We start from the raw sequence: 14,517 nt of genomic DNA, 5'->3' as shown, positions 1-14,517 counted from the left end.
CGATAGATAGATAGATAGATAGATAGATAGATAGATAGATAGATAGATAGATAGATCATATACATACATTTTTTAACCAAGCAACAGATGCTTATTATAATCTGAAAATACACAGTGGAAAAATTATTTTAAAAATCATCTAACCACCATCTGAGATCAAACGGTTATTATTATGAAGAAACAAATACCACTAAAGAAAATGAGAGACAGAAGGAAAATGATGCCTAAAAGGCCTGGCCAAGCTACAAAAGACAGTGAAAATTTGTTTTTGTTTTGTTTTATTTCTTCTTTTGTTGCCACTCTGGTAGTATGAACTCAGGACCTGGATAGTGCTCTATCATTTAAGCCATAACTCCACTTCCAGCGTTTTTGGTGGCTAATTGAAAGTAAGAGTCCCTACCTGGGCTACTTTTGAACTGTGATCCTCAGATCTCAATCCTTTGAGTAAGATTACAAGAGTGAGCTAGCCACCAGCACCTGACTTACATTTTTGTTGTGGTTGTTTTGTGTGTGTGTTGTTTTAGAAAAACTGAGAAATATATTTGATGTAGAGTGAGATGGTGAGGGGAGGGTCACAACACGAGTCTGAAAGAATGGTATGTGGTAGAAGTAGGAACTGTAGCAGACAAGTAGTAACTGAGGCCAGAAAGCAGGTGAAGCAGAGTCTGAAATCACTGCTGCGGTCACCATCACTCTGACACTGTTGAGGCAGCTTCTTGCTCCTTCAGCATCTGACTTGACTTGCCCTTGCACCTGTGCTATAGGCAAGAATGTGTCCACCTAGCTAACGACAGGCAGTTGGGTAAGAACCATTTCTTTTTAACAGAGCTTACTTAAAAGATGTATATTTATCCCCTGGGAACTCAGAATATAGAATATATTGACAAGTCATTTTTACCTTCCCCCAAATAAGGACATTGGTCTATTATATATACTATTATACTAAAATATCCTACTAGGTTGAAAGAAATTACAAAGAAACAAACATCGAAGCCCTACCCTACTTCAAGTTTTGACCAACCAAAGCTTATAAATTTTTTCCATCTTATAATTCAACTAACTGCCCAGAACTAAAATAACACAAGCATGTGGCTTTCTATTACAGTTCTTCTACTAAAATAGCCAATGTGAGATTTAGAATCATTTGGCTATGAGGTAAGACAATCTTGAAGGGTCTATTTCCTAAAGCTTATATTTGACCGAATGGGTGACTTCTTTATGATCCAAATCTAGTTCTTACCAAATATACTAAGATTTAGTAGCTGATCTTTAAAATAGACGTAAGTAGACTTTGTTACCCTCCATAAGGGTCAGCAAATGCTACTGACCTTTATTGTCTGCAGCTATAAACCCCAGGATGTTTTCATGGCGTAGCATTACAGTCTGATAAATCTCTGCCTCACGGAACCAGGAACGCTCTTCTCTAGAAGAGAATATCTTCACAGCAACTTCTTCTCCCCGCCACTTTCCTCGCCAAACTTCTCCAAATCGACCTTTGCCAATACTTTCTTGTAATACTATTGTTCTTGCAATTGTTCTCTGAACAAGCAGTGGTAGACCTAAAGACAAAAATAAATAGTATTCATATAATCAGAAATATGTGCCTCAAACATTGTAACACACTGCAGTGACTCAGTAGGTGTCACGAAACTCTACCTTTAAGGAACTTAAAGGTCATTGAGGAGATATAGACTACATTTACAAAACAAAACAATAAATGAAAAGGGAATTATGATAGAACAATAAAATAATCCAGAAACTCTAGCCTATAGGATCAGGGTAGGCTTTGTAAAGTAAGCTCAATTTTGACTGTCCTTCATTCATTCACAGAAGGGACAGAACCAAAGTAGAAAAAAGAAATACCATAGTTAGGTAGGGAAGGTATGCAGTTGAGGCAGGTAATAGAAATGAATAAATAGTGCATGTTTCAGGAACCAGTATGATTAATCAAGGAGCCATCAATGGAAGGGAAGGGAAGCTATCACCAGAACATGAAGAGTACTGAAGGACAGTGTAATGTAATGACCAATGAGGTCTGTGGATAAAGAGGACCCATTAGAGATTTTGAAAAAAGGGCCATGATTAGGGGAAAGTAATATTAAAATCTTATTTTCGAAAGATGACTTTGGTATGATGGAAGAAAAACGGTAACATAAGAAACACAGAAAAAGAAATAGCCAGGTACTTGTGGCTCACACCTGTAATCCTACCTACTCAGAAGGCTGAGATCTAAGAATCACAGTTCAAAGCCAGCCTGGGCAGGAAAGTCCATGAGACCCTTATCTTGGACTAGCCACCAAAATAGGCCAGAAGTGGGTCTGTGGCTCAAGTATTAAGAGTGGTATCCCTGAGCAAAGAAGCTCAGGGACAGCACCCAGGCTGAGTTCAAGCCCCAAGACTGGCAAACAAAAAAAATAAAAATACTGAAATAAACTCTGATTCAACTTTTAATAAATTGAAAGTTGTATTTTCTTTTAATAATTGACCTTGCTTTACTCTGAAATACCTATATTTAAATACAGTGCTTATTTCACTTAAAATAATTTACTTGTTATCTATACATTTAAGAGATTTTAAATTTGGGCCATGTACCAGTGGCTCATAGCTTTAATCCTAGCTACGCAGGAGGCTGAGATCTGAAAACTGAAGTTCAAAGCTAGCCCAAGCAGAAAAGTCATAGCCTTGAATTTTTAAAAATCTCAGGGACAGTACTTAGGCCCTGAGTTTAAGAGAGAAGAAAGAGGAGGGACAAACAGAGACAAAGAGAAAGGAGAGAGAAGGGGAGGAGGAGCAGAGAGATAGAAAAGAGGAGAGAAGAGAGAAAAGAGAGGGGAGAGGAGGAGAGGAGGTGAGGGGGAAAGGAGGAGAAAGGGAAAGGGAAAGGGAGAGGGGAAAGGTGGGAGGGGAGGGGAGCAGAGAGGACAGGATATTCTATATTTGGGGAAATCACTTAATATCTTATTCTCTATCCACCGAGGAACTGTCATTTAAAATATACTAACAATTTTCTATACTAGTATTTTATTTACACAGTATATGTAATATTGCATTTATAATCTGTATTAGCTCTATCTACTAGGTCAAATTAGCCCAAAGACAGTAAATGAAATAATCTACCCTTTGATTCTATGATGTGAAATGATTCTAGGTCCAAATGTAGTCAGAAAGTGATCAGAAATCCTTCTCTTTTGTCTTTAAACAGTGGGCCTTTTCTTCTTATATACCCACCCTATTTAACAGTTTAATTATAAACAATTGTTTTATGTACAAGGCGACTTCTACTTAAAAACAGATCTGTGAAAAAAATCTCTGATTTAAATAAAGTCTGTACCATGAGCAACCAGCTTCTAATCATTATGTGCTTTTTACTGTAAATGACTTGCTGAAATTTATTAAAGCCTTGTATAGAGCCATATCACACATTTAGAAGTATATTGAAGAGTTCATTTCGAGAGATTAAATTGGAGGTTACAAATGAGTAATAAATAAGAAGCTATCATAAACAGGAGGTCCAGAAATACCCATCAGGTTTAATACTTAGATAAATAGTAATGCTCAGGAAAGGTTGACAGGAAAATGAGAAATGCTGCCTTCCCTTTCACATTGGATTCTAGATGTAGAATTAAAATTAAAAACCAAATATAGATTCATGATATTCTCTACTGGATTTAACCCATACAAATACCTAAGCATTTTTTAAAACAAAAATTTTCTTCTAGTGACAAAAATGGGTATGCTAAATTTAGATTATTATATTATTCTGTTTTCCCTTTTTAAAACTGTTTGAGAAGAAATTGAATATAAAAGACCTGGATATAAGTCCTGAATGATATACATAAAATACTAGAGGTCACAAGCACACATAACCTAAATAACACAGACCACACTCTTTCAAACACTGGTATATACTTTACAATCTAATTACAGCACATGCACAACCTGTGATTAAAATTAGCTTCAGGGCTGGGGATATAGCCTAGTGGCAAGAGTGCCTGCCTCGGATACACGAGGCCCTAGGTTCGATTCCCCAGCACCACATATACAGAAAACGGCCAGAAGTGGCGCTGTGGCTCAAGTGGCAGAGTGCTAGCCTTGAGCGGGAAGAAGCCAGGGACAGTGCTCAGGCCCGGAGTCCAAGGCCCAGGACTGGCCAAAAAAAAAAAAAAAAAAAAAGAAAACAAAATTAGCTTCAAAGAACTGCTACAACCCAGTTCTTCACAGCCTTCCCAGTAGTTTTGAAGTTAAAACTACAGTCTTTTGAGAGGTAGAGATAAGGTCTTTCCTCAAATATGGTCTGGTAATGAGTAATGAACATGTGAATTCTAAACAGGAAATGCTGTTTTACCTTTTCCTTAATGAGTAAAGAACTAAAAACTGTATAATGAATAATCATTTTGCTTATTCACAGTTATGAGTCTTACGCACAAGGCAGCTGTAAGGCTTTACAAGTGTAAGGGAAATGGACTTTTTTGCTGTTATTCAAGAGAAGATGATTTTTGCTTTGAGAAGTTCACAGAGAAAGAAGGCTTTTTTGGACATGACTCAATTTTATCAATTGTTTTCATGCAAACATCTTGTCTCACTTGAACTTCACAATAATCCAATAACATGCACTGGTCATGGCTTTTAAAGATGGAATAAATGAAGCATGAGACATCAGCTAACTTGCCCAAGGCTACAGAAAAGCAAATGATGTAGAGGAAATTTTGCAGAGCAAGGTATAAAAGGAAAGAGAGACGCTTTCAGGCAAAACAGAGCTGAGATACCTGATGAAACTTGAGAAACAGACCAAGTGGAAAAAGAGTAATTCTACTTTTCATGTCAATATTTTAAAAAACAAACCTACACTTGTTTAGAAATCAATGCCATGCACACAGTAATGCCTTTAATCATTTAAGTGAGCTGTGTGAGCATGAGCAGCTTTCATTTCCCTGGGTACAAGTTGGCAACAAAAATGTTCAAGGAATTAATTCAAATGATCTTCAGCTACCCCAATTTTCTGTGACTTTTAGATCAGGATAACTTATTTAAAGAAAAAATCCGTTGAAAACTGTTACAGGGTTTGAAACGTTATGGGGTTTGAGGGAGGGGATTCCCCATCCCTCCACAAGTCCACCACTCAGAGACAGTCTCAGGTAAAAAGATGGATTTATTGGGGAAGCATAAAGCAAACTGACCAGCACAGACTTGGAAGCTGAAACCGCGACAGTAAGAAGCGGGCTGACTGGCCAGGGACACAGTGTAGACTCGGGAGCTGACACCATGACCCTGAGCAGTACTCAAATTGGGGATTATAAAGGTAAAAAGTGTAGCACAGATGTAGGGGGTTGACGCAGGGGGTAGAGCAAGCAACAAACAAGTTAAGCAAGCCATTTACAGAAGCAGAGTTTTGGAGTCAGGTTGACCTAATCTACTCCCCCCAACATTTCCTACCATGTTTCCCTAATCAAGATGGAGTCAGCTGTACTCCCTACAACAGAAACTTTTTGATCTAACTCCAAATCAATGAATCAATGGCAAACACACACACACACACACACACACACACACACACATATATATATACACACACACCTTAAAATGTCATTTTCCCAAAGATCATATCTTCAATACTCAAGCTGCTCCTTCTTAGTCTAACTTCAAATTGCCTCATTCCCAGACTGGTTCAAGGAACCTCAGAAAAAGGCTGCATGAGTTCAGGGAAAGAACATACTTACTGAATATATACTGTCAAGTTTTACAGAAGGCTTCAGATCATAGGATAAGTTTCCTATGGTACTTAAACTCATGCTACTCCTCCTGCCTCTACTTCCCAAGTGCTGGGATTTACAGGCATGACACCATGCTTGGCTTCTGTTCTGTACTTCTCATGAGGAAATAAAAGTCCAAAGAGGAAATATGGCTTAACCAAGCTCACAGGACTAATTAGTGACCAAACTTGTACTGAAATTTGATCCATTTCTAGGCCAAGTATCAAATTCCCAAACTGTAGTGGATACAGATATGTTCCACTCTCAGGATCTTTCCCAAATACGTGAAAAAAGTAAAAGACATTTCCTTCTCAGTTTAAAAGTGAAATACTTATGCTAAAATCGACCTCAGATTAGTATTATTTCTGATCCCATGAAAATCAACAAAACAGAAAAGCAAACATTTCAGAGACCATGTGCCTACAAAGCTGTATTAAATAATAGGGGAGGGGGTAATATTTGTTTCTGAAGAAAATGACTAAGAATTCATGGGTTTAACTAAAACAACAACAAAAACACAGACCTGAGATAAAATAACCTCCCTGTTTCAAACACATTTCTGTCATGTCAGCTTTCAAATAGAAAAACATCTCCGCACTTAGGCGGGTGCCAGTGGCTGATGCCCTGTATTCAGTCCTAGCTATTCAGGAGGCTGAGACATGAGTATCACAATGTGAAGCCAGCTCGGACAAAAAAGGTGGTGAGACTCTTATCGCCAATAAACTACTCAGAAAAAGCTGAAAGTGAGGCTGTGGCTCAAGTGATAGAGCACTAGCCTTGAGCACAAAGAGGCTCAAGGACAGTGCTCAAACACTGAGTTCAGGCCCCAGGATGAGCAATAAAAAAAAAAAAAAAGATGTTATTTCCTTACTCTCTCACCAAACAGGGCAGGAATCATAATGGTGACGAGTGCCAGAACCCAGGTTCCTTCCACTTTGTTGCTCTGCATCCATACAGCATTTAACAAATACTAATCAATACTAATAAATCCATATAGCATATACAAATAACAAATACAAATAAATACTATAATTGAGTAAATATAATTAAATACTATATAATTAAATAAATACTGTAATTAAAAAACAACTTCATAGGAAACAAGTGAAACAATTACATTACCTGATCCAGATCCTGATGTTGTCATATCATAAATTAAGTCTTTTAACGTAGTACCCTCTGAAATGAAAGGTCGATCTAATGAAGGATCCTCTTCATTAGGCACTCGATGGTGAATGACAGTGCGGTTATGGCAGATATATACCATCAACATGAGTGAAATACACACAAAGCAGACTGGTCCAGCAATGACAGCTGCCAGCTCCACTGGACCAAGGCCAGGTGACGGCTTCACTGAAAAAGGGACCCAAGTGAAATAAACATCAACAGTAACAAAGCTCTGCAGGTAGCACTTGTATCTTCCTAAGCCCCACCTCGCCATTTCCTAAGTGGCTGTTGCTACCACTTAGCCCCAGGGCTTTATCGTAACAGCTCACACAAGGCCAGAACAAATGTATCATGCAGTCTTTCCTCACTGGGTTCTAGGACCACCAGCTGTCAGCACCCTCTCACTTCTTCCTACGTTCTCCAGCCATATCTAAATCGCAAGGCCAACCACCACTAACATCTGAGGACCACTCCATTTGTCACCTCAGGTCACTAGGACCAGAACAAATCTGAAACTCCCACAAATATCTTTTCAAATCATCTTTTTTTTTCCTTGCATACTTTTGGTTTATCTTCTTCTTCTTTTTTTTTTTTTTTTTTTTTTGCCAGTCCTGGGCTTGGACTCAGAGTCTGAGCACTATCCCTGGCTTCTTTTTGCTCAAGGCTAGCACTCTGCCACTTGAACCACAGTGCCGCCACTCCTGGCCATTTTCTATATATGTGGTGCTGGGGAATCGAACCCAAGGCTTCATGTATATGAAGCAAGCACTCTTGCCACTAGGCCATATTCCCAGTCTTGGTTTATCTTCTTATTCTAAGACCAGTATATACTTATGGCAGGGGACAAAAGATATATAAATACATACAAGAAGCTTTTAAAAAGTATGTACTTCCTCACCACCCTGAAATAATTCACATTTATATTGCTGTTTGTTTGTTTTTAAGCAAAACATATCCTTTTTTTTCTTTTTGCCAGTCCTGGGGCTTGAACTCAGGGCCTAGGCACTGCCCCTGAGCTTTATTTTTGCCTCAAGGCTAGCATTCTACCATTTGAGCCACAGCACCACTTCTAGCCTTTTCTGTTTATGTGGTACTGAGGAATTGAACTCAGGGCTTCGTGAATGTTTGGCAAGCAGTCTACCACTAAGCCACATTCCCAGCCCACTATATCCTTTATTTTTAAAGGGAAGTTTTGTACACATATATTCTTCTTACACTATTTTAACCACCTGGGCTTTTAATTCCCAACCATTTATGTTCTTATAATCTCTTTTTAATAATCTTGTATATTACTTTGGAAATATGTAAATTATAATATTTTGAAGGTCAACTTGAGCTTCTCTGGTTCACTGTTTACCTCCATTTTTTTCATATCTTTCCTATTTTGAGATCATTATTTGGATTAATTTCTTATCATATAAAATTTCTTCTTTTAAGAAGAAGCACATTGTCACGTGGGTCTTGGTTTGCACACGTCCTGGGCTGGATGTCTATGCGAGAGAGGGATGTGTGCAAACCAAGACCCACGTGACACTGCAAGTTGGGACAACAAGGCATAAATAATGCACTCTTGGATGACCCAATGGGTCTGTGTTTTCCACCCTTTCCCCCTTGTCCACATCAGCTTCCTCCAGGCATATGTGACAAAAATCGTGTGCATATCCACAGGTTAAAGTATCACAGTTAGGCCAGGTGCTGGTGGCTCACGCCTGTAATCTTAGCTCCTTAGGAGGCTGAGATCTGAGGATCTTGGTTCCAAGCCAGCCTGGGCAGGACGTTCCATGAGACTCTCATCTCCAATAAAATACTAAAATATGCTATAAGTGTTGTGTGAATGAAGGGTTAGAGGGCTCACCTTGAGCAACAGAAGCTCAGAGGTAGTGCCTGCATCCTATGATCAAGTCCCTGTACCGGCCATATACATACATACTTAAATTTATATGAATTATATATTTTTTTAATGTTTATATATAATTTATTTCATATATGTGGATATATATTTATAGACAAGTATTATATATCATAAAAAAAGAAGAAGCACATTATTATTCACAGAATACTTAATTATCTAAAGATGGCTATTGTCTATATATGTGAAAAATCTTGGTTTATTGACAGATATTGGGATGACAATCTTTTTTTTTTTTTTTGTGGCCAGTCCTGGGGCTTAGACTCAGGGCCTGAGCACTGTCCCTGGCTTCTTTTTTTGCTCAAGGCTAGCATTCTGCCACTTGAGCCACAGTGTCACTTCTGGCTGTTTTCTGTATATGTGGTGCTGGGGAATTGAACCCAGGGCTTCATGTATACAAGGCAAGCGCTCTTGCCACTACGCCATATCCCCAGCCCAGGATGACAATCTTTTACATTACATATTATGGATATATTTCTGTTAGCTTTTTATAGGCAAACTAGTGTCTACATGCACTAACTGCTTATATGTTTTTTTCTTTCTTGAAAATTATTCTGCTAACAAGTATTTGTTTAAACATTTTTCACTAACCTTGATCTTTTCTGTATGCTATTTTATTTTCTGAAACTGTAATGAGCATTTTGGATCACCTACTTTTGTCTTCCATATCTCTCCATTTGCTCACTTATTGTCTTTTTCTCTAAACAGACATAAAATTACATAATCTCAATTTGCTGTTCGCTCTCAGTATTATGTTTATTTAAAACATAGTTTTAAAAAATAAAAAATGTCCTCATTTTGTAGTGAACAACTGAAGACAGACCCTGGATTGTCTGAAAGTTCTTCCTAAGTGAGCAGTAAGACTACTGCATAGGAAAACAAGTATGCTAATTTAACTAGCTCAGTCCGTCCTTCTCCATCTTTGGAATTATCATTTTCTTTGACATATTAAAATTACAGATGCCTACATAATGTCACAAAGAAATTACAGGCCGGTGAAGTCATAGTAGAGGGCTGCCTCCCTTTTATAACTGGCAGGCCTGGCCATTTTCCTCTGAACTACAGCAGTACTTCTTTAATCAATTTAAAACTTACACTACCTCTAAGTAATTGAACAACAGGATCTGTTCTTGAACACTGAAACCAAACAAACTACTTGCTGAGGAGAATTCAATTTTGCCCTTATAGAATAATTTCACTCCCAATTCTTCAGCATAAGGTACTGGTGGGTTTTTGCTAAGGATGCTTTTATTTACATCTTGTATAGTGAATAAATTCTAAATCCAAGCAATCTTTCTAGTTTTTCACTGACAAGGGAAAAGGGAAAGTCCAGGCATATGGTAACACTAATAATTCCACTCTATCTAGAAAAATTGCTAGGCAGAAAGAAGGCCAGAAAAACACTAACTCCTGACGCTAGTCTCGTCAGCTGTATAACAACCACAGCAGTTCCTCACAAGTACTGGCATGAGATGGAAGTCTTCCATTCATTCTGCAAGTGTTAATATAAGTTTATCCTCATTTATACTCCTTAATTATTACAGTAGGAGCCTGTGACTTAGGGAGAGTGGCAACTTTCATTTAACTCAGAACTTTTAAAATCCAAAGAGTCAATGAAGTCTTTAAAGAGCTAGTTCTGCTAAGACCTCCTAAAGTGTCAAATAGGAGTGATGACACACAAAAACCTAGAAATCATATATAATTAGTTTATATGTAAAGGTCATAAACAAGGTGAAACTACAAAGTTAAAAGCATCTAGAGCCGGGCACTGGTGGCTCACACTTGTAATCCTAGCTACTCAGAAGGCTGAGATCTGAGGATCACAGTTCAAAGCCAGCCTGGGCAGGAAAGTCCATGAGATTCTTATTTCCAATTAACCACCAGAAAACCAGAAGTGGCGCTGTGCCTCAAATGGTAGAGCGCTAACCTTGAACTAAAGAGTTCAGAGACAGTGTCCAGGCCCAGAGTTTAAGCCCTACAACTGACAAATAAAAATTTTTAAAAAGCATCTAGATAGAAAAAAAACAAACACAAAACTAAAGACTGTTCAGTGCTGCTGTCAATTCCTTCCTATTAAAAGGCTGATTTAAAAGGTAGAATCGGGCTGGGGATATAGCCTAGTGGCAAGAGTGCCTGCCTCGGATACACGAGGCCCTAGGTTCGATTCCCCAGCACCACATATACAGAAAACGGCCAGAAGCGGCGCTGTGGCTCAAGTGGCAGAGTGCTAGCCTTGAGCGGGAAGAAGCCAGGGACAGTGCTCAGGCCCTGAGTCCAAGGCCCAGGACTGGCCAAAAAAAAAAAAAAAAAAGGTAGAATCATTATACAAAAAAAAGGAATAAAGAAAAAACAGACTAGGAGTGTGGCTTAGTGGTAGTAGAGTGCTTGCCTAGCATGCAAGAAGCCCTAGGCGTGATTCCTCAGTACCACATAAACAGAAAAAAACCACAAGTGGAGCTGTGGCTGAAGTAGTAGAGGGCTAGTCTTAAGTAAAAGAAGCTCAGGGACAGTGCCCAGGCCCTGAGTTCAATTCCCAGGATTGGAAAAAAAAAAAAAAAGTAATCCCTAAGGACATGTCCTGTGGGACTTATCAAAGCTCACTTTTAAAAAGCTATTCATCATCTTCTTTAACACTTATCCAAAAATCATGGTTACTTTTATTACTCTGTAACTACAATCAAGTCACTTCTTTACTCTACCTTGATCAAGCTGGGCTAGATAATTTCTAAATCCCTTCCAGTTCTGAAATTGTAGTATCCAAAAAACCCAAAAATGTTATAGAATGACTTACCAGTAGTTGGGAGTTCAATTTTATTGCAGTGGTCTTGATTGCAACAAAATGTTGTAGTAACTCCAGCTTTTGAAGAGGGAGCACATACAAATGGCCTGTCTCGTGGAATTAGGTCAATTTCAGCTATACACATGCTATTGTGTATAACTTTATCTGTGGTCTCTGTGACAGAGACAAAGCAGAGCCCATCTGTCACACAGGTGAAATTGTCTTTTGTACATAGGTGGCAGAAACACTGTAACGCTAGGAAAAGAAAACAAGACTTTATTAGGAAAAAAAGCAAGATTAGGTGTGAAATTATCCAACATTTATTATGTTAACAGATGCTTTTTTTTTAATGTGTGCTAATAGTGGGGCTTAAACTCAGGGCCTGGATGCTGTCCCTTAGCTTTCCACATAAGGCTGGTGCTATAGTACTTGAGCCACAGTCCACTTCTGGCATTTTGGTGACTAACTGGAAATAGAGGCTTGTGGACTTTCCTATCCAGGCCATCTTTGAACTGTAATCCTCAGATCTCAGCCTCCTGAGAAGCCAGGATTACAGGTATGACCAACAAGTACCCAGCTCTGTTAATATATTCTTGATCCTATTTTCATACAATTTATATTCACTGTTCAATAAACAAAACTCTTTGTTGTTTTTAGAGTATCCAAATTCTGTTGAGAGCTATGTATCTGTAGAAACCCAAGGAAATGTAGTGAAATTTGTGCCGAGTTTTTCCTAAATATTTTGCTTCTAAGTACAGAAAACAAAAATTGTCACATAAAATTTTGTTGAGTTATGACAAACACTTGCTCCCCATGTGAAAGAAGATACATTTAAATTTTTAATGATTAAAGTATGCATTCAAAACTATGCATTCACATATATCCCAACTGAGGAGCAATGTGTGAAAACACTACCACCACAGGACTCACTGTAGGTTGGAAATGCCATTTTAGTGGATTTATTTCTTAACCTGTATCTTTTCACTGTAATAAACCACAACTATGACTATAATAGCTTTTCTGAGTCCTGCAAGTCCTTCTACCAAATCACTATGCCAGAAGATGGTCTTGCCACTGAACTGACTTGGTAGCTAAAGTCAAACAAGAATATCAGATTTTCCTCAAGCAGCTACTTTTTAGTTGCTGGCACAATTTATACTCTTGTCTATGATCTTTTGTCGTGTGTGTGTGTGTGTGTGTGTGTGTGTGTGTGTGTGTGTGTGTGTGTACACCAGGGCTTAAACTCAGGGGCTATTGTTCAAAGATGGCACTCTACCACTAGAGAAAGTCTCCAGTCTTGCTTTCTGCTGGGTTAATGAGAGATGGAATTTCACAGACTTTTCTGTTCAGGCTAGCCTCAAAGCACAATCCTCTACACCTCAGCCTCCTGAGTAGCTAGCATTATGAGCCACAGGTGCCTCCCTTTAATAGGCCAGGAAAGTTTTGCCTTAACCATTAGAAAAAAAAAATCTTTCTTTCTTCATAAACAATTCAACTATCTGACTTAACTATTCACAAGTATAAAGGAAACTCAATAAAATACAAGAGAACCAGGAGTGGTGGCATAGTCCTGTAATGCTAACATCTGGGAGGCTGAATAAGAAGACTGTAAAGTGGAGGCCATCCTTGACTATATAGTAATCTCTCACCTTAAAAACAAACAAATAGGGGCTGGGGATATAGCCTAGTGGCAAGAGTGCCTGCCTCGGATACACGAGGCCCTAGGTTCGATTCCCCAGCACCACATATACAGAAAACGGCCAGAAGCGGCGCTGTGGCTCAAGTGGCAGAGTGCTAGCCTTGAGCGGGAAGAAGCCAGGGACAGTGCTCAGGCCCTGAGTCCAAGCCCCAGGACTGGCCAAAACAAAAAAACAAAAAAACAAAAAAACAAACAAACAAATAAGCCAGCAAAAAAAAAAAAAAAAACCAAACCACCACAACAACTAAAGTACAAGAAAGAGATATAACCATACGCCTATTTAAACATTGTTACCAGAGACAGTAGTTATTCATATTGATGTTGGGGTGGTAAGTGTAAGTTCACTGAGTACAATTTCCTAGGGAAAGACTATGATCTAGGAATTAATGGACTGGCTTCAGAATACGTGAATGCCATGAAACTAAAAGGTCAAATGTTGCACATACTTATAAAAAGTGGTCTGTGAGTCACAAAACATTTAAGACCCCACCACAAGATGTTATTATCCACCTCCCTGGTGTGTCCTTACTCTTAAGTTGTGTTTTCAAAGCATTACCATTATCAGTTACTCCACCAAAAGCTTTGACTACTGATACAGATCATTGTAATGCAATGCAGTAACTGCAATTGTCTAAAAAGTACCGCCATCAATACTCTAAATTCTAAAATCAACACGGTTGCTAAACAAACATCTGCTATAACAATTAAGACTTATAAGGATAAAAAATTATTATTATGATATCTCTTCTTATAACCTTGGTCTTTACATATATCTTGTCTCTGTGTTTGGTTTAAATACACCCTCTTCTGCCTCTCACCCATTAAATGCCTATTCAAATAAGATCTTCAGAAGATCAGAGTCTGAGAGAACTGATACTCCTTTTAATCTGTTCCCACGTCCCGTTGCATATCTTGAGGCTAACCACAAATCTATACATTTATAGTCTGTTATTAAATGTTATTAATTTAGGAAGGGCATGTTTTGTTATTGTTTTGTATATCTGAATTCTGGATCCTTACATAATGCTCAGAAAAAAATATATGCTAAAATACTACTTTCCCATATCAAAGTTCACAATCATATCAGGAAGGAGGAGGAAGTTAAGAATTAAATAAAGAATTAAGTACACACTTTCAAAGATAATCCAAAAATAATGATGAACATTCTAAATCTAAGTAACCACTATCTCAAAAAGCACTGTTGTTAAGTAAG

The 14,517-nt window shown here is 38.2% G+C and overlaps 1 protein-coding gene across 2 annotated transcripts in view; it reads right to left on the bottom strand.

The window, feature by feature from the left end:
- Tgfbr1 (transforming growth factor beta receptor 1) overlaps window positions 1-14,517 on the bottom strand; it is a 52,449-nt gene that overhangs the window by 15,933 nt on the left and 21,999 nt on the right. For both annotated transcript variants that reach the window (XM_048337981.1, XM_048337990.1), the window contains exons 2-4: window positions 11,618-11,860; window positions 6,873-7,103; window positions 1,329-1,559 (exon numbers count right to left, since the gene is read on the bottom strand). In XM_048337981.1, the coding sequence (XP_048193938.1) occupies window positions 1,329-1,559; window positions 6,873-7,103; window positions 11,618-11,860 (705 nt within the window). The remainder of the gene's footprint in view (window positions 1-1,328; window positions 1,560-6,872; window positions 7,104-11,617; window positions 11,861-14,517) is intronic.

The sequence above is a fragment of the Perognathus longimembris genome, chromosome 1, assembly GCF_023159225.1.
Source record: "Perognathus longimembris pacificus isolate PPM17 chromosome 1, ASM2315922v1, whole genome shotgun sequence".
Taxonomy (NCBI): Eukaryota; Metazoa; Chordata; class Mammalia; order Rodentia; family Heteromyidae; genus Perognathus; species Perognathus longimembris.
The sequence above is the reverse complement of the archived record's forward strand: the minus strand, read 5'-3'. Positions and strand labels throughout refer to the sequence as shown.